General features: G+C 39.2%; 1 protein-coding gene across 2 annotated transcripts in view; it reads left to right on the top strand.

The window, feature by feature from the left end:
• Positions 1 to 12,606, top strand: part of LOC148014342 (F-box protein At2g32560-like) — a 54,481-nt gene extending 41,875 nt beyond the window's left edge. For both annotated transcript variants that reach the window (XM_087666202.1, XM_087666203.1), the window contains exons 5-6: positions 11,333 to 11,407; positions 11,822 to 12,606. In XM_087666202.1, coding sequence (XP_087522328.1) covers positions 11,333 to 11,407; positions 11,822 to 12,009 — 263 coding nt within the window. In that variant the 3' untranslated portion in view covers positions 12,010 to 12,606. The remainder of the gene's footprint in view (positions 1 to 11,332; positions 11,408 to 11,821) is intronic.
• Positions 12,607 to 21,692: the final 9,086 nt, after the last annotated feature.

The following is a 21,692-nucleotide window of genomic DNA, read 5'->3' as shown; positions in this document are numbered from 1 at the left end:
GAAGGGTTTCTCAACAAGTGCCACTATCCACAATCCACTCGTGACATTGTGGGGCCATCATTGCTATATATGTAGTTGTGAGTGTCAAGTTCTTAATTACCTCCAAATTGAGAAAGGTGGGTGATGAAGGAAGAATCACAGCTCTTAAGTTCTTTGTAGATTTCTCCTTCTTGCTGTCCTTCTTGTTCTTGTTAGGGCAATCCTTTTTCCAATGAACTGCCTTGCCATAAATGTGACTAGGAGATTGCTTGGCCTTCTTGTTCTTCTTGTTCTTTCCTTTTTGTTGAGAAGACTGACCTATCAATGCCTCCATCTTGGGAGTGTTTTGGCCTTTGAGTTGGTTCCTTGATCCAAGACCATTGGAACCAACTCTTTCCACTTAAGGATATTTGTCTACCTTGAAGTAATTAAGGCAAAGTAGAATGCACTAAATTGGGGCAATAATTATGAAAAGAAGAGTTATTGCAATGTTCTTTGAGGTAACTGCCTTCCTTGCATTCTAGACTTGCTTTTGCAATTGTTGAAGCTTGTTGACATGCTCCCACATGGAAGCAAACTTGGATGGGTTCAATATCCATATCTATACCTCTAGAGACATCCCCTTCATCATGGTCATCTGATTGTATAACTAATCCAATTTCAACAATCTTTCTCGAGCAATAGTCAAATGCTCGATGTGAGCTATTATGGCTCGAGTGTAAGAGAAATAGAAATGATCGGATGCGGGCATTTAATTTGTTCCAATATACATATACCTTCGCCAACTCAGCTCTCTCATTGGCAGAAAGCTTGGAGACATCATAGGTTGTAGGATAGTCTATGGCCTTTGTCATGAGCTCCGCCAAATCATAGGACTCCAAGATGGCAACCATCATTACCTGCCAAATGTGGTCATTCTCCCCATAGTTTGCTAGGGCTTCGAGTGTTGGTCTTGAACTTGTTTCAGAGCAATGGAAACACAAAATCTGCACCAAAAGTCTGAAATCACAACCTTTTCTCCTTCATGAACAACAAAAGCCTGCAAAAATCAGCAACTTTGTTGTGCTCTCGTGTTTCACTTGTTTGTCTTAGCCTTGTGTTGATGTGCATCCCTCGTGCTCGTCCTTGAGTGTTGAAAACACAAACTTTTGTTGCACTAAAATCTTCCTTTGAGGTCTGCTCATGATCCTGCCCATGATCAATCAGCCCTTCAACGCTACTCTGATACCATGGCAGTTGATGCGGAAAGGTATGGCTGGTCTAAGAGAAAATGTGTTAGCTTGCCTATTTTAGGGTTTGTCAGCTCGTCATCTCTTGGTTGTGGGCTCTTGTCAGAGTCTGACGGAGACATTGGAGCTCTGATAGTTGAGTGTGCATTTCTAGTGCATTTTCTAGGTTTTCTAGTCATTTTGCTGCCCCCTGCCACATTGCGACTACATTTATTTTAGTTAGCGTGGGTAGTTTTTGTTGAGATGTTTACAATCACACCTACTTTAGTCTCTTTGTAAGGAGCAGCGAGGGCTCAGGATTAGAATCCCATATGCACAGTAGGAGAAATGCTACCACCGAGTTTCCTATAAAGCATTGTACTTGCTCTCTTTTCTAATGCAATGTCACAATACTTTTGTCCTTCAGTAAAGTCTCTGTGTCATTTTCAGTTAATACACAAGATTGTGTTTATAAGTTCAAGCTTCCATCTTGGAACCTAATTTACTTGTGTAACAGTCAGTCATGTCAATGTCTTCATGAATTCTTTCCCTTCCAACCTCCATAGCTTCCGCATGTGCCATGCTCTAGATCCCGCACATTTTTACATGGTATCAGAGCCCAGTTGGGCATGGCTCAGCTTGGCTTAGTTCTTCTTTGCTCTCTCTCAGTTCCTCTCCAGCTCAGTCCAAACTCAGGATAAGTGCATGACTTCATTTTTTACTTCATTTTCATCTTGCACCTTGCGGCAACCATAGCCAGCCCTTGGAACTCTTCATAGAAGCCATATCTTTGCAAGATTCCTTTTGGAGATATCTCCCTCGACTCAGGGCGCTTCTCTTTGTTACATCAAACCCCAACATTGGTGTGCCTTGAGCCCGGCATTGCCAAAATTCGTGGTCGCTGCCCAGAATGCGCCTGCTGCCGCTATCACTACAGTTCGCGATGTCGATGACCACCATAGGGCATTGATAGCCCATCATTCAAGCTTCATTTCCATTAAAAAAGTTTAAAAAATGATCAAATATAGCTCTTGATATCTGCAAAAAACCAGGCCTTGGTCAAAACCCTAATCGAGGAAGCCATAGCCAAACTTCACTAAAGCTCGAAAATCTCATCATTTTCTCTCCTGCCACCTGGAGCAACTCATTGCCACTCTGATCTACTGTCCTAGCATTAAATCAAGGAGGGGAAGGATGTGGAAAGATTGAAGAAGGATTGATGACCCCGAACTAAGAAGATTCAAGTTTGACATCAACTCAGACATAGTCTTTACATAGTGTGTTTTCACACTGTCATTACTTGTGTCTCTTGACACACCGTAATTTATTCTTCCATTGATAAAATGTGAGAATTCTGGAGCTGATTTACTACTGTCCCTGCAAAATCCAACATGGAAAAAGACTCTCCAATAGCTCGCTTCAAAGCAGTTGGGTTTCACACTCGGCAAACCTGCATCAAACTCATCCTGATGAAGAAGGGCCTTTGGGCCATTACCATTGGAAAAGAAAAGAAGCCTCGTGATGCGGACCTTGCAGTCACTTGGGAAAAGAATGATGATAAGGCTCATGCCATTATCAAACTAGAGCTAGACGACAGCTATATCCACTATATGGATAACAGTGATACTTCACAGGATACATGGAAGAGACTTGACACTTTGTTTGGTGCACAGTCTAAGTCATCAAAGTATGGTCTCTTGATTGAATTTTTCAGGCTTGAAATAACGTCCAACACATCATTTGCCACACATCTAAATTACATGGAAGGACTTCTAACCCATCTTGTAGGAATCAGCATTAAAATTGAAGAAGATGTTTTCATTTGTGTTCTACTTAAAAGTTTGCCTCTTGAATATAATAATGTATCAACAACTCTAATCAATATGCCAAACCCTGAGCTTGTTGATATCCAGGCATCGCTATTAGAGGAGGAAAAGAAGCTAAAAACTAAGGAAGAACCAAGCACCTCTAGAGATAAACAAGCATTATATGTTGGCAATAGGTACAAAGGCAAGAAGGGCCGGCTTTTTTGTGACTTCTGCAAAAGGACCGGACACACCGAGAAGTTCTGCCATGCGAGAAAGAGGTCTCAAAAGGCCTATCTAGTTGCTGTTAAAGAAGAAGAAGAACATGGAGCAAAAGAAGAAGAAGAAGAAGACCACCAAAAGAAGGACAAATCTCATCAGTCCTTCTATTCGGATAGACTCTTTTAGCCTTGTACTTCCTAGTCCTAATGCTTCGGACATAAACTTGTAAACTCCTCATGTAGCCTTGTACTAGAGCCTCTGTACACTTTGTGAGGCCCCTGTTACAGCCTTTTGATGACCATCATGTTTGTGGTACCCACACTTAGCCTTTTCTGCAACAGCCTCTGGTGTTTTGCCATGTTTATGGTGTGCCCATACTTTGCAAGTGTTGCTTTCACTAAAGCCTCTATATGCTTTGTACTTTTGGTTGTGATTGAGGAGGGGTGTTGAGATGTTTACAATCACACCTACTTAGTCTCTTTGTAAGGAGCAGTGAGGACTCAGGACTAGAATCCCATATGCACAATAGGAGAAGTGCTACCACCCAGTTTCCTATAAAGCATTGTACTTGATCTCTTTTCTAATGCAATGTCATAGTACTTTTGTCCTTCAGTAAAGTCTCTATGTCATTGTCAATCAATACACAAGATTGTGTTTATGAGTCCAAGCTTCCATCTTGAAACCTAATTCACTTGTGTAACAATTAGTCATGTCAGTGTCTTCATAGACTCACTCTTTCTCTTCCAACCTCCATAGCTTCCGCATTTGCTATGCTCTAGATCCTGCACATTTTTATAGTTTTAGGGTGGCCTGATGTAGTTGGCTAGTTTGGCATGTTTAGAGCTATTTATAGCTGTTCGGGTGGCTGGCCAAATTCATTCTCTTTTGCGGGTTGTGGTGCACACTCTGTCTCTAGCATACTCCTCCATCTGGGTACTGCCATCATCGATCTCAGCCTGATTTGGTGCCCTCACTGACGTTGTGGGCTGTGTGTAGGGATTGATCAGGCCACTCTTTTCCCTTTTATATATTCAGCATTCATTTCAGATTCAGTGCAGTTTATCACTTCACATTATCTTCTCTTCTTGTTGTCTCTCTCTTTGTCTCTATGTTCGTGGTTCTCTTCCTTTGTGCACTCTCACATGGTATCATCGCTAGACGTGAGGACACAGAGCTGATTAGGGTAGAGGCGACCCCGTGGGCTGACAACATAGCCTTCTACATCGGCGTTTTGCTGCAAACACAAGCTTTTTCTTGCAGTCAACTACTGATCTCCATTAGGCAGACCAAAAAGTTTGCATTCAACTGCTGATCTCCATTAGGCAGACCATCTACATCGATTCCATCGCAAACCTATAGCTGATTTCCATTGTTCAAGGGGATGTCTATAGAGCATACACATATTTCAAAGGGTGATTTGCAGCTCATAGAAGATGTCTTATCACGAGTTTGTAGGCTTTGATGATTCAGAGAAACGTTCTCCTCATTCCCTTGAAAGGTGTCGAGATTATTGTGAAGACCAAGATGAATGGAGGGGTTGTGTGACCACTTTTAGAGTTAGTTCTAGTCTCTAGAGTTAAATTAACTTTAGTTGAGGTACAGATAACTCTAACTTACTTAAGACCTATTGTACTTTCATTCTATCATTCTAGCACTTGCATCTTTTGTGTGTGGAATTGCTGCCCACTCTTGCTTATTGTCTTGTGCTCACACACACACTCTTCCTTCATTTCCAACATTTGGTGTCAAAGTAGCTTCTAGGCACGGATTCTGAACAACCACTGTTAGTCGGTGCCGCTTCGCCAAGGTCCTGCAGCAACCCCTGACCCGAGGAAGAGAAGTTGCTATTTTGGAGGTGTTGTTGGTGTTTTCAGCTTGCATGCAATCTCGTACACAACCTTGCATGCAATTGTATATACATAGCCTCTCCTAGCCCTGTTCGTAATATTTGTAGGCTTACCTGCCATTTTTTCAACCTTGCTTGCCTAGCCCTGTCCACCATTTTTTGCAGATCTGAGAAAAAACAAAAAAACCCTAATTTTTTGAATTTAGGGTTTTTCTACAATTTCTCATCCATCTTGCTTGTCTTCGAAGAAATTTTCAATTTCTCACACTCTGTGCCAAGAATTCAGGGATTTTCGGCCGACTTTTCCAATTTCTAAAATTTCTCAAAATTTCTTCAAGGAAAGTTGGGCTTTTGCCCGATTTAAGTTCATGTGCGTGAATCTCCACCGAAATTGCCAACATTGTGTAATTTCTTTGACATTGGTGTAAGAAATTTGGGGCTTTTTAGTTTTTTTGCTATGGCATGTATCAGGAGGTGGATTCCAGCTTTTGGTTACTATTGGCATGTGTCTTGAGGCGACATTTCTGCAGAAATTCGGATTGTAAGGTAATTTTTTTTTCCAATTTCTTTGAAATTTTAGGAAGAAATTTGGGGCTTTTGCCTTGTATGCATCCCAAGGCAGGAAATCAGTGGTACAACAACATTTAATTGCTGCTACAATTGGATTGGATAGTCAATTTGGGGGAAAGTAAAAATTTGGTGAGAATTGGTATTAAATTGCTGGAATTTGTTACTTTTTGGGTACACATTACGAGGCAGGTGTACTATAGCACTAAACAGAAGTGCATTGCTGTTATTCTTGTGGTTGAGTGTTGATTTGGGTGACATAGTGCACACTTTGGTATTTGTGTGATAGTGATAATCCCGAAGGATTTCTGTTACTTGGAGAAGTACACACACTATACTTTAGGATCGAAGTATTTGGTTGTACATTTTTGCTCATTCCTGACAGCATGGCATGTTAGGGAAACAATGATCAAAGTAGCATACTTGGTATCCTCACTTAGGAGGACAAGCTTGATGGCTCCGACTACTCGTTGTGGAGTTTTATGGTTTGAAACCTTCTTGTTGCAAAGGACTTGTGGGACTATGTTACAGGTGACTTGCAACGAGGAAGAGGTCTTGCACCTCACACACCTCAACGTCACGCTCGAGGATAGGCTACTAGTGTTGCTGTTGCTCCTCCCCTTGCTATTGAGGATAAGAGGAAATGGGATTTGAAGGATGCTCAGACACTTTCTTTGATGGTATTGTTAGTGAAAAGGGCTATCATTCTACACATTCGGTCTTGTAAGACCTCAAAATCGGCATGTGACATACTTGAGTATATGTTTGTTGCCCGCATTGAGGCCAGAATCTCCTTTTTTCGTAGAGAGTTATCAAATGTAAACATGGATGAGGGTGATAGCATGACAGATCACCTTACTCATATACGTGATTTGTGTGAGTAGCTGCTCAATGTTGATGAGATTATTCAGGATGTTGAATTGGTGAACATCACACTGAACTCCCTTCCAGAGTCATATCTTGGTTTTCACCTCTTTGATGTTGTCTTTTTTTTTTTGGGGGGGGGGGGAGTAGCCCGTTACGTTTGTGGAGTTGGAAGGCCTCTTGGTGTAAAGAGGAACAAACTCAAAAGAATGTTGCATTATGTTCAAGTGATGTGGCTATGCTTTCCAAGCTCAAAGGCAAAGGTAAAGCCATGCAAAATGCACAAAATTAGCAAAAGAGTTATGTTGGACAGCCATTAAACAAGGTTGTCCAAGATAGTCTAAAAAGAAGGGAAAATGCCATTATTGCAAGAAGCCCGATCAGTATATTGATGAGTACCGAAAGAGATTGGCCAAGGACGAGAAGAAAGACTCTAGTTTGGTTGTCTAGGAGGTATCAACTAGGAAATCATTAGTTGGTGATGCTGCAACTAACTTGGTAGAGAAGGATTATGTATTTCTCACATGCAGTTATGATTCTTCTATGGTTGATTCAGCATTTAATGCTATTGAAATGGAGCAAACATGGTATTTTGATAGTGGTTCTTCAAAGCACATTACTTCTAGGAAGTACTTGTTTACTTCTTTGCATTCAGCCCCTCTTGGGAAGCGTGTCACATGGGTAACAACAACTATGAGGTTTATGGCATTGGGCCAGTCACTATTACTATTGCAGATGGTTCAAACTTCATGCGTTTAGATGTATTATTTGTGCCTGGCATTACAAAGAACTTGTTGTCTATTTCAGCTTTCAATAAGCACGACTTTTAGGTCATCTTTGAAGATGACAAATGTATTGTGAGAGATAGAGAGATCGGACTATGCACTCTGGCTGTCCGGCACCCTGCACAAGGTTTTTTCTTGTTAGATACTTATGACCGACAATCTCACGGTGCTCTAGCAATCACTAGTCTTACGCTCGCTATGTAGAATGTGGAGCTTTGGCATGCTTGTTATGGACATATGAGCTTTGGGAGTTTGATTATCCTTTAGAGGTGTCATATAGTAGATGTATTGCCTGTAGTGCTGAAAATCCCCAATTTCTTTGCGGAGTGTCATAAAAACAGCAAAACAATGTTGTTGCTGCACTTGTCCACTACTTTGGGGATGTGTGCCATGCAAAAGCCCCAAATCTTGGTGAACAAATTCTAAGAAATTTTAGAGATTTTATACTTACAACCTTAAATTTGGATGGAATGTCACCTTGGGATGCATTTGGACAGCAAATTAGGATGCATGCCAGATGCAAAAATTGCAAAAGACCTAAATTCCTTGCGCAAATCTCAAAGAAATTGCACAATGTTGGCACTTTCAATAGTTATTGTATCTCTTTGGTTTGTTGGATGTACCTTTGGAAGGGTTGAAAGATAATGGATGGGCATGAAAAAGTGCCTTGGAGGGATTATCTGATAAAGAAGATAAATGGCCAACATGGGTATTTACTGGTTTTTGACCAGCGTGCTTACTCTTCACTTGATTTTCACCTTTGCCACGTTCATGGAGAGAAAAGACTTGTTTGACTGCCATGGTAGTAGATGGCTTTGTTCTTCTTGCAGTAAGAGAGAGACAAGCTAGTTGAAGCTGTAGGTAATTTGGTTGCCCATAGTTACCAATTGCAAAGTGGTAGCAAAACCTTGATATGACTCTGGTAGGCTATTAAGAGTGATGGAAACAAGCTGATTATTTGGAACCTCTTCATCAATATTTAATAAATATTCAATAAGATTTTTAATATTGTTGAGATAGGCATCCATGTTACCTCCCATGCGAATGTCTTCCAGTCACTTGCGTAGGTTAGCAACACGTGCTTCATTACGCACATGATACAATAATACAAAAGGTAAAGAAAATAGATGCCCAAATAATAATAAACCATTGAAGAGAAGCTGGCTGTTTCAATGGAGTCGAGTAATGTTTATGAATAATAAATTTCTCTTACTATTTTCTTGTTGAGGAGAGCGCAACAACACGTAGCCCATGAGATGGCCTACAATCTAGACTAGAAAACTATCAGTAGATAGAGTGAAAATATAATAGTTTTGAGACTTGAGACCTAGTTGACTAGACATAGCAAAGGAAAGTCATTGTTGGTGGTCCGATTTTTGTGTGTCCAATTTTCATGCGTCTGATTTTGGGAGTCCGATTATGGGGTGTTCGATTTTGAAAATCGGACAAGTTATGTCCGATCGGATTGGATGGGTTGGTCCGAGTCTGAAAATTAAACCGTCCGATTCTAGGAATCGGACTATGGTAACAATGTCCGATTCCCGCGGACGAGTTTTCAGGGATGACGAAAATCACTCAATTCTGACGATTTTGGTCATGAGGGGTCACACAAACTTCCAGAATGTAAGAATAGATCCTAATGAAAGATTGTGTATACCTGGAATAATAAATAAACTCCAAAATACAAATCAGCAAAGAAATCAAACCCTCTTGCCCTGTTATGGCAGCAGAAACCTTAATGCTTGTTTTTCCTTTTTTCTTTGTGTTTTTCTACCCTAATGCATCCAAATCACAAAGAAAACACCTACACTAATTCAATCTACTTTTCCAAATTCAAAAAACCAAAAACCTACTTGCTAAGGAGATCAAAAGTCTCTTCAAACTCCCTCGCTTCCTACCTATCTACCTCAAGTACCGGTTCGGGAAAAACCCTACTTCGATACTCGATTTGGAGCGCGCAAGTACTCAAGGCTTGAATCCATTGGTCCCAGCAATGGAACCAAAATGTAGAGGCGAGCTTAACCACCAAGACCCACGGACCGCTTATTGTTTCAAGCGTTCCAAGCCGAGCACTAATGGCTACTTCTCACATAGCCGACACGCTCTCTCTCTCTACAAGTGTAGTGAGCTTACCTTCATGCCCGATCGAGTTGCCTCCTCTCCCAAGCACTCCGGTAGCTCCACGATCCAAGTGCAAGCTTCAAGCGAGCTCGATCCTCAAGCTCCACGCTCTAAGCTTCATTGCCGCGAGCAAGAGAAGAGAAGAGGAGAAGATGGAGAGCTTTTCCACCATAGTCCCTCACCCTTACATACTCACTCCCTCACACTCTCACACTCTCTCTCTAAAGCACAAGCTCAAGCAAGCAAGAAGAAGAAAAAGAAGAAGAGGAGAGCTACTTTTGGCCACACACAAGAATGAGTTTCTCATTTACTTTTCAACTTTGTATAGAAAACCCTAAATCCCTTTTGGGTGGTCATCCCCTTATCCCCTTTTTTACATGGCCGGTAGGCCCTTTTTGCCATTGTCCTTCTATCTTCCTAGCTTCCTTCCTACTGCCCATCCACCTTTACAAATTGTACGGGTGAGACCTTGGCACTCTTAAAATAAATCATGGTGCGCCTTGCGCTCTTTTACAAAAGTATTGACTTGCACTTTTTCTTGTGCACCTTTCTCCTTGATTTAGGACTTTTCTGCACTTCTTGTGTTTCCAAATTCTTCTTGGCGTCCCTTCGAATTCTGTTTCACTTTTGCCTTGGCCTTGTCTTCTGCTTTAGATTTTCTAGATTCTCCACCTTGTTCATCTAAGGGTTAACAGCCTGCAAAGTGGTACTACAACCTCTGTTTAAATCTTTTCATTCACTTTTAATGAGACCATTGTCTATTAAGGATGCAGGCTTAAGTCCTTGAGTGTCTACTTGAACATGCTTACAATGCATTATACCATATTTTCTTTAATGCTTTTAGTCCTCTGTTTGACAGTTTCTCAAAATCACCATCTAATAGTCTTCAGATTACATGGATAAATAGTACCAGCCCTCAATTGTGCCTTCATTTTGGTACAATCTGAATCTATTTCCCTTTTGTTCATGTTGGGTATGGAGGTCAAAAACATCCACGGCGGATGGAATCCCATGAGAGAGAGAGAGAGAGAGAGCTGTTGCAAGTATATAAATTGTGAGAATGAAGTCATAATAATAAGTGACGATGAAAGTACAACAACTAGGGTGTGATTATAAAGGCTAAGGTGTATACCCAACCTTTTGACAATTATTTAATGCTAGGAGGTATAAAAGGTATTCACAGCTTTAACACACATATACACACACGTTAGGTGTGGAAAATTACTGATAAACTCCCCTTCGGTCATGGGTGAATGAACCCTTGACACGAAACGCAGAAAAGAAAAGATGGGAAGGTCTCACCTTAAAGAGACATGTTTAATCCCGTACAATGATTATGGAAAGGGGATACATAAGTGAGAGAAATGCAACATGAGATGGTTATGACATGGTCTACTGACAAGCTTAGGGACAAAGTAAGGCATGGTCCAGCGGTGTGTATGCATAGGTCAGAAACATTGCTTGCATGACCAAAGGCTGCTGAATGCACAGGTTCAGCTTTTGAGCTGAACTCCGAGGCCATTAAAGTAGTAGTTATAAACTTGCCTTAAAACATAACTCCTTTTGAATCAGATGAAAAGGAAATAAAAAGAAATACAACTCATTTTGGATTAAAATTTGGGCAACACAATTATTTAATAAGTGACAGAAAGGTCTTAGTCCATGCATATGCATAGTGAGTGTCTAGTTTCGATCACATTTCTATTTTATTCAATTTTAAATTGATTTATATTTTTTAAATAGTATTTTTCATTTTTAAGAACTTTCATTGGGATTGAAATCCCCCTCAAGTGTTGAGAACCATGCGGTCGATGTTGTCCAGTTGCTGTTGCTGCCTTTAGAGAGGTAGAGTATGCAGAGGGATATGCGGTTAAGGTTTCAGATCCTTCTGATCATTAGACATAATCTATGTATGTTGATTCCTTTGCATTTCAGGTTGGTGGTACGGTGTTGTTGGCCACCTTGATATATGTGACAAGGACATCCACCATTGCCACTGCCATCTGGATGGTAAGCAGGTTCTATCAGATCTCAAGAATAATACTGTGTGAAAAGTTTGTATTTTTTAAATGGCTTTGCAAACTAGACTTTACGTCCTAGGAAATGAGTGTGATTGTCAGAACTTTCTGGCATGACATGCTCAATTCTCATTTTCTGCTTTCATACGGACCAGCACCAGATGAATGATTGGCTTAATATCTTTTGTGGGCTTAAAACCAAGCTTTTAAGCACAATAAATCTTTCTTTTTTAAACTAATCATTTCCTTTTTATCTGTAAGGATAGCCCAATAAGCTGTCTTTAATTGAAAGATTCTGATTCAACGTTATAAGCTTGCTCAGTAAAGCTGCCTGGTCTAGAGAATCATCCATTTATTTTTTGTAAGAGCTCTTGTGCTCAACTCTGTTCACTTAAATCTGAAACAGGAACAGTTTGGCTGGAGTTCAATCAATACACTCCAGGTTCCCAATGGAGACGGTGGGCAGTAAATAGGTATACACATCGTGAAGAAGGCAATGATGCTGAAGGATTTTATGGTGGCATCCGAAAACTGCAGAATGCTGATGAGATCAATACTTGGATGTGCTTGTGGCCTAGGGAGATTCTGGACTAGGTTTCCTCAATTAAGTATTCATCAGTGACAAGTTCTCCCTTTGTATATTAGCTATTGAACATGCAACAGCTCACATGCCCATCAAATTGGAAGCCTCAGCTACCCCCCTTTCTTTTTTTTCAGAAGGTAAGACACATCGGAATGTTCGCAAAGGGAAAGGGGGGTTTTGGGGAGGGGGCCTCCCCACCAAATAGTAGCTGAGACAGCAGGCAAGCACCATGCTGGAATTTTCCTATGCAGAGATAGGATAGCTCGCATGGTGTGTTTGTGAGATACCCATCTGACTTCGTGTGGAGAACACAATAGTAATCAATGGTACCCAATGTCCAGCTGATATTCCACGTCTGCTTACTGTGTAAAAAAAAAAGGCAATGGAATGGATATTGTCCTTCAGAATTTGAAGGTCCAAGCAAAAAGTCTCTCGTTAACGGAAAAAAATGTGAGCCTACACCCGTCTCTCATGAGAGCGGTAAGATTGAAGAAATCAAAGTGTTCTATCACTTGCACCATTGTGTTAAAGCTTCAATAAACTTAGAGAAACTTTGCAAGAAAACATGCATAATGCATATGGCCTCTAATCAAAGTGGACATTCTTTTTAATTAGAGGGAATATAGTTGTTACTCATGCAGCTTTAATCTAACTTTTATATTTTGGTATTTTGGCTTGTTAGACCATTGTGATCTAAGGGGGTTTTGAAAGTTTTTGAGAGAGGTAGGTAGAACGGGGCTTTTGAGTTTATGATGAGAGTAGCTATTGATGTACACACGTATTCATGCAACCACACATACACACCTACCTCTCTTTGATTGCATATCCTTGTCGCACTTGTGTAATCCCCCCCCCCCACCTCGGTTACGGACCTTCACGGGACTTCAAGTCATAATTTGTTTCATGAGGCACAAAATGGCACAATGGAAAAGCACACAAGATATATCAATAAGGAATCCTTTGTATTCATGATATAGAACACATCTCAGGACTACACCCTTGTGATATCGCACATGTGAGGGTTCACTATTGAGTATAAAGAATCACATGTAGAGTGGAAACCAAGCAAGGCTTAGAGTTACCACCACTCCCTATATAGGTGTTTTTGGCTTCTATGCCATGGTATAGCTACAAACGCTATATCCTTACACACCCTCTCTTAATGGATTGTTGTCCTCAACAATCTAAGGGTGGTTTTCTCAACTCATTCTGAGGTCTTAAAACAACTAATTCTATAAAGTTGGTCAGTGTTTGTCGGTCTAGGATTTGACTCATTAGTGGAGTCTTAATGAAGCCTTTGGTATCAAATTGGATAGTATTTGTTGCACTACGACTTCAGGGACTTAACCTAGCATTTTTAAAGTCAAACTAGGTAGGGTTTATCCATCTAGACTTGGTTATTTTAAGTTCTTAGGGGGGAATGGACTAAGTCGTCACACTTAGACTGGATTTTGGGTTGTAGAAGTAGTGATATCATTGAAGTTCTTGGGGTGATGCCCAAATCTGGAGTGCTTAGTGTGTTACGGATCCAGAGGATCAAGATTACAACTCCTTGCACTACTTGCGGCTTGAATGCCAAGACCTCAATCTTTACCAGTACCGAGTATGGTTCCAATGGGTTTCATAGTCCAAAGACATTCACCTTAAGAGTGAGTTGGAGAGTTCTTCAAGACTCAATTAGCAAGGTTCCCTTCTATAACACTAAGTTATCTTGATCAAACCATATTGCGAGCACTCCCTCATGCTCTTTTTTCTTTGAGGCTTTATCTTTTGACTCATTCTGTCCAAACTTAAAAGGATTTGCCTCTTTGGGCTCAAAGGTATAGCCAATGAATCCATTGTTGAAATACACTTGGTTTCTACTTTGATCCGAGTTGGCTAGGATGGGACGTGACCTTGGATTGAAGACTTAGTTTGCATCACTCTTAGTCAAGAGTAGAACTTGGGGGTTTTTGGAGGCATATTCATTCTCGTCTCTCATCTTGGCTCTAGTGGCCTACCTCCATTTCTTGGCATTTGGTTTCTCCTTCTTCTTATTCTCATTCTCAATCATCTCTTTCTCTATCTTTTCTTCTTCTTTTCGGCTTTCTTTAGCTAGGTCTATCTTTTACTCCTCTTCCTCCTTGTTCTTGCCTAAGTCTAAGTCAACTTCTCTGTCTTTTTCATTGGCCTTCATGCCTTGATCTATCTTTTCTTGCTCTTATTGTTCTAGTCTATCTTCTTTCTTTGGCTTCCTTGCTCTTCACACTCATTCTTCTAGCTTGGCTCCTTCCCCTATTTCTACTTGCTCAAACTTTTTCTTAACTTTCTTTTTCTTGTTTTCTATTACTTGCTTTGTCATAATCTGCTCTAGCTTTTCTTTCTCTTCTAGCTTCTTCCTAGCTAACTCTACTTGTTCTTTTATCTCTTTTCTTCGCTTTTCTTGTCTCATCTTTGCCTTGATCTTCTCTATGGCTCCATCTATAATGTCTTTTTCTTCCTTTCCTATAATCTTCTTCTATTTCATCCCATATTTTCATGATTCTCTCCTTCAACTCTCTTTCTAGCCTATCATCATTGAACTATGGGTTTGGTTGGTTGTTGGGGTTGGGGTTGTCGGGGTCAAGATGTTCCAAGATCTAGGCAATCCTTCTCTTCTTCTTTGGGTTGTTAGGATAGCGATGTTCCAAGATATAGGCTAAGCTCAGACTCTCCCTTTTCTTTTTCTTTATCTTCTGACTCTTCATTGTTTCTTCTCCTTTACCTATCTCATTATCTTAAGTTAAAAGTGTTAGCACCATGTAGTGGATGCCTTGGCCACGGTGCTTTCGCCCTTCCATTCTCATTTTCTTTCTCCTTGTTTGCTTCATCATCATCCTCTTCATTAAAGGCATCCCATGTCTCACAGGAGGGCGCCAACCTGACCTTACCCTCAATCTCAATGGGTGGAGGTATTCCAAGATTAGGATCGAGCTCATCCTCCCTCTTCTCAAACTCCATTTCTTTTAACATTGCTTCTTTTAACTAGGTTGCAACCTGTGAGTGCAAAGGTCCATCCTTTTGACATGTCCACCTATCTTCATCTTCTTTCTTGTATTCTAACTCCATCACAATAATTTCTACCTTTGAATGCACATCCATTCTCCATCCTTCTCCCTTCACATAATATTTAATTATTTCATCCTCTTCTTGAACTCCTTCGGGTTGTGGGATAGGAGTAGTCAGTGTAGAGGTTCTCCTTTTGGGAGGTAGTTGATGGGTAAATCTTTGAGATAGTAGTATTTGTCTTCTTCAAGAGGATAGCCATTGTAGAGGTATTGGTCTTCAAGGTAGCCTTCTTGGTAGGAGTCTTCAAGATAGTAGCCAGGGTAGTAGCAGTTGGCTCCTTGTTGGGGACGAGAGGTATTCCAAGATTTGGGCCGAATGAGCTCATCCTCTTCCTTGTCTTCTTCTTTATTTTTTTCTGACCATAACTCTTCTTTTTCTATCATTTATTTCTTTTTTTCTTGGCTCCTTGGTTCTTATTTGGTTGGCTTCACTCCATTCTTCAACTCTTGGACTCTTTCGGCTCTCATCTGCTTCAAGTATAGTTCAGCCTGCTCTTTGGCTTCTTTAGATCTAGAGGTAGTCTCCCAGTTCCATCCCAACATGATTTATTCTTGTAGCTCCATGTCAACGTCTTAGGACTATCTTCACTTGTCATAGCTTGGCTCTCTCTTGCACCATGATCAACTGGTAGTCAACCTCCTCCAGGTTTTCATCTAACTCTTCAATATTCTCTTTTAGATTGCATAGAATATCTATTTTTTTTGTGGGCCTTCTCTAGTGCTTTGATGGTCTTCTTTGTGTGCTCGATTAGTTTGAGCTGCAACACTTTCTTCTTGTATGTAATTTTGAGCTAGTGGCATAACTCATCCTCCTCTTCAAAGAAAGTGTCCTTCCATAGCTTCAACCCTCTCCAAGTCATTTCTAAATGGTATGCTGTGTATCCCTATAATGCCATTGATTCCTCTCAACTTTGTTGGCATAACACGTTCTTTTCCAATTTCTAATAGGTAATATGCCTAGGGGGCATCGCAACACGGGGTATCGCATCGTGCCGTGTCATGTTGTGTCGTGCTAGGATCATTGCGTCGCATTGCATGATGTTATGGTAGGATCTCCACATCCATGAACCTGCTCCCCTCTCAAGCTAGTATACTTTACGCTAGAGTTGGTTTGATACCAATTGTTATGGACCTTCATGAGACTTCAAGTCATAACATGTCATGAGGCACAAAATGGCACAATGGAAAGGCACACAAGATATATCAATAAGGAATCATTTTTGTATTCATGATATAAAAAGATACAACATTGAGGTACATCTCAGGACTACACCTTGTGACACCGCACATGTGAGGGTTCACCAACCACCGAGTATAGGGAATCACATGTAGAGTGGAAACCAAGTAGGGCTTAACGTCACTACTACTACTTATATAGGTGTTTCTAGCTTCAACACCATGTTATAGCTACAAAGCCTATACCCTTTACCCTTCCTCCCCCCTCCAAAAAAAACACACACATACATGCACATATGTGTGCACGCACTTACATGGGGATGATAGCCTCATCTTTATAATGACTAAAGCTATATCATGGGCTTTCTCATTAAAAAATTAGCTCTCCCCCACCCTTTAATACTAACATAAAGCCTCGTGGTCTCACAAAAGTAGAGTAGAGCTTAAGATTTCTTTGCAAGAATGTCTTTGAGTGTAATCAATGGACTATTGAAAACACAATCATCTCTCTCAAGGGAAATATAAGAAGACAATGTATTGGCATTCCAATTGAACTGGCTTGCTCTTGTGTCTACTCTACACTATACGTCTTTTATTGTGAATATAATTATGTAAAAGACTTTTTGTTGGCAAATATAGTTGATAATTTTGAGCAATTCTCTCACTTGTTTAAATACTATGATGTTCTATTTCTAATTAATTGTGCTTAACCTCACCCTATTCTTTTGGGCTTATGTTGGTTCTTCCTTTGATATCTACGACAAAAGCATCCCTAAACTTTGATATTTTCAATAATCTCTTCTACTATTGTGACACCAAGCACTTTATCTTGCAATCCACTCATTTTCTTAACATGGAACTTGTATAGAAAATTGAAGGGCTTCTCATAAGGGTATTTTCCAAAAGCAAACATCTTCCTTTTAATTGCATTCACTTTGTTCATAGGGGTAGTAGTTGTTCTAAATTGTGGGCGCATAAAATTATTATATTCCAAGTGCTTATATTGTATTCTAAGAATCATGTGTATGCCACTAGTAAATCAATAAGTTTAGTTGTCAATAGATATGCCAAAAATGTTTGAGAAAGCACTTCTTTGGCAACTTGTCACCTTAATCCTTTCAAGGAATTACCCATTACTCAAGCTTACACTATAGGAGTTGTATCCTTTACTAGAAAAGAAAATTGGTGTGTACCAAGGGACCACACATCAAGACGGGTGGTGATCCCTTATGTTACCACTACCTATCCACTTTCCTAATTAGTACAGGTCGATGCAATAGGTAAACACTTGTTTCTTGATATAGCTCTCATTGTTAAATTGTGGAATAAAATCTATACTTGCTACATATTTTGTAATATCTTGCATGCAAAAAAACGATTTTGATTAGTTACATATGTAGTCCATATGCGAGCACTCTTCTTTATTAAAATAATGGACACACTAACAATCATTTAAGAGAGCCTAGATACATACGTGCACTCTCTAATTTCAAAGAGGGGAGGGAGACCTTTGAAAAATAGTGCAATTAGAAGGGAAGAAGGATTTATAAACCCTATCTCCTCTCCTAGCTTCTTTTTGTTGGTCTTTTTTTCATATATTGCATTTTGATATACAACACCTTAATATTTCTTTGCCTTTTTATATTGATGATGAGATCATCATTTATGGCTAATCCAATGTTCCTAACAATCCTCCTACAAGGCCAAGGTGAAAACTCAATCTCCTAAAACGCTAGAAGAGGCCAGCAAGTGTGCATAGATTTTTTACCATATGTTAGATAGGAAATCATTTGCATATGCATTTGCACATTCAAAATTTGCATAGCATTAACAAGGAAAAGAAAGTTCAATGCTACATTAAAAGATGAGAATGCTAAGAAGCCCAAAGGGGGATCATACTTTATAGATGCATTAATGTAATATTAAATGCATCACATTAGGAAGAATATTTCTAAACCTATGGGTAATAGGCATAGGTTTGTAATTAGCATTCTGAAACCTTTTTGTAAAACAAAAACATTCAATTATCTAGGCATACAAGGTCTTGTTTAGTTTTTTCAAATTAGAAGCATTTTAACGAAAGTATTCTCTATTGTAATGTTGTTGAAATCTAGATAAGAATCTCTTCGAACGTTGTCTCTACTCTAAAATACAATGTAAGAATGATATTTTTGTCTATCTATAATCTTCATTTCATGCTCCTATGGATGGATGGCTCAAATCAATAGCATATGCCCATCATGGCTACATTATGCCCTTATAAGAATAGCCTCACACTACAAAATGGAGGCATGATAAATTAACATTGCTTTTTGTTGCTTCTCCTTGTTCTACTCTCCACCTTCTCTCAAAGCTTATGAAGGAAGTGTAGTCTAGAAGCATGGGTACATGTTTGAAATCCCAAGAAAGGATGAACTATTGATTATTAATCATATAATAAGCATGTCCTCTCCTTCATAAGCAATGTTGCATGTTTGTAATAACATAAAGGAAGAGAGAGATAATCTGTATGAGAAGAAGAAAAGAAACTTGCATTAAATAAGGAACAAATGCTAAATACAAAAGGAGGATTGATCAGTCCTTGCACACAGCCCACAACATCAGTGAGGGAACTAGATCAAGCTGATGATGACAACCACACTAAAGACGGAGGAAGATGATGTAGTCGAAGTGTGCACCTGCCAAGGAAGGAGGGAAGATGATAATCTAATTGATTGCCAAGTGGGAAATGGCTATAAAGAGCCAAAAAACCCAAAAAAGCCAAAAAACTGGCCAACTTGAAATTTGGGGCCAAAAATATGGCCAACCAGCATTTAATGCTTGTAAAAATGCCAAAAATGCTCAAAAAAATATTGGAGAGGGTGGACAATGCCTGGCAAGTGAGGCAGAGGCTGAAGAATGTAGAAACTGCTTCGAAAATGCACATAAAATCCCAATTGGAGGAGAAAACGCACTGAAATGCAATAACTTTAGTGCTCTAGAATGAGCTACCTCCTCCATCAAAACAAGAGATAGACAGGCCAAAGCTCCTAAAGTCCTCATCTGACTCAGACTGAGGCTCACAGGCAAGAGATGACAAGGCATGACAAACATGACTACTAACACTTTTGTTTATTGTCTCATGTGCACACACATGCAAACATGCACATTCAAATGTGTGCGCATGCCCGTGCATGCATGTGCACACACATAGAGTGATTTGAAAACTTTAGATCAATACACAAGGAGCCTTGACACTATAAAATAGGTCACCTTGAAAGTGTTAGAAACATTTGTAAAAATATATATAATTGAGGTTGATCCAATCCTTTAATGGCAACACTATTAAAGAGAGATTGTTGTAAAGATATTCTATATTAGGATTAGCCATCCACAATGATAAATAGTTCATAAATCTTGAGAGTGAACACAATAAAAAGGTACCATGGGGATTTAATTTGGACGAAAATGCACTAAAAAACCAAAGAAGCTTACTAAATATAAAATGCAAGAAGTGAAGTGTAAAATAATCTATTACTTTTTGAATGAGGGCTCAAGAGTGAGGACAAGTCTAAACAATGTGTGGAGAGGACTCTTAGGAAGCTACATACCTTTCACATGTAATTGAAACAAAATTATGAGTTGCAAGCAATAAGCTGAAAAGAATAGCTCTAAGCATGCATCTTTTTCTCAAAAGATGCTTTTTAAGAGAGAATTTGGCATTCTATATTCTGACAAACAATGGTGGGATTGCACTAAAGAGTTCGTAATCCAAATTGCATTTGCATGGTCTAAAATCCAATGTGGAGGTTATAGCAATAACAACATATGCTTAAGAATCATTCATGAATATGAAAATCTTTATCATTACATGAAATGCTCTAATCTTTTAGTCTATATTTAGGGTTCAATATGGTCTACCTTGATCCTAAAAATCAAATCCTCAACCATACTAGTCCAATGTTCAAATGCATTCATATGCGGAATAGTGTAAATAGTAGCCAACATTTGGCATGTGGTCACTGTCCTTTGAAAAACCTTTGTAATAATGTTCATTTATGAGTTAACACATGAAGATGGATCTTCATAACATTCAATCCACCATGATATTTAGGAGAGGAGACCTTTTGCTTGGCCAATAATTTGATACAATGGATACCTCATGAGCGAACATACAATGGCCAAGTAGATGGTTTTGAGTGATCACATTTAACTACCAATTTCTCACATGATCATGCTAACATTTGTTTGAGACTTAGGTTTCAACTAATGGTATAACCTAAATTTCTAGGAATAATTTTTTGAGAGTTAGGTTCCAACCAATGGGATAGGCTAAATATCTAGAAACAATCTATGAATAAAAAGTTTCACCTAACTATAACAAGACATGTCAATCTCTCTCGATAAGACAAAGAAAGTTGATTTTTAAAATTGATAGCACAAATGCTAATGCAACAATGATGCAAGAGAGATCCCCTTAATTGTTTGTTGGTAATAAAGATCCATCATGGAGTTTCAAATCATGAAGTTGATCAAAAGTTGTAAAACAATCAAGATAACACAAAAGTGGATGAGTTGCTATAGCATACATTGTAGAGCTAAATGCGCACTTTTGCAATTTTGTCTTACCTATTTTCCTTGATACTAAGAATTAGTCATGTTTGATCAATACATGAAGTATCACTAGCTTGATAAAGCCAATAGATGACATACTATTGCAATATTGGTCCAAAACCTATTTCAACCATTATTTGGGCAATGAAATCTCAACATGCAGAGTCGAGAGCTTTGCCCACAATTTGTAGCAACAAGGTGTCTTGAGTTGTATATTTGGTAGACTCCATTGCAAAGTATTTGAGATACTAACCGTGCTTGGTGAAATGAAACCATATTATGCTTGATGTAGGTCTATATGTGGTATATTTTTCAAATGTTCAACAATAATTTTAGTGACAAATTTGTGGGCCACAACCATCAAAGTAATTGGGACCAATCAATCATTGTTTCTTACCATTTGTTTTTAGAAAAAAATTCACCAAACCTTACTTCCAAGAAGGCAATGATTGCCTTGAATGCCATGTTGTGTTAATGATAAATCTCTTGTGAATCATCCCAAAACGCTATGTAAATCTCTACACTAATGTCATTCCATCTTGCATATCTCCATTTACCCAACTTAGTTATAGCATTACATAGCTCTTCTTTTGTGAAGGGACCCGAAAGAGAAAGGGCATTAGATGGATCAATGATTCAATGAATAGAGGATAAGAAGTCTTAGAGCTTCCACTACAATAAGTATAGACACAATAATGCCTCCATTATATTGGCAAAATGTTGTACACAAAAGATCTCTAGCTCATGTTTATAAGTAGTTTGTTACTATCAACTTTTATCGCCCTTTTAATATTGTGTTGCTCTTAAGAGTAGTAAAACCTAGTAGAAAGAGATTTAGA

The sequence above is a fragment of the Lygodium microphyllum genome, chromosome 25, assembly GCF_053477565.2.
Source record: "Lygodium microphyllum isolate KBCC chromosome 25, Lygodium_microphyllum_v1.1.10, whole genome shotgun sequence".
Taxonomy (NCBI): Eukaryota; Viridiplantae; Streptophyta; class Polypodiopsida; order Schizaeales; family Lygodiaceae; genus Lygodium; species Lygodium microphyllum.
The sequence above is the reverse complement of the archived record's forward strand: the minus strand, read 5'-3'. Positions and strand labels throughout refer to the sequence as shown.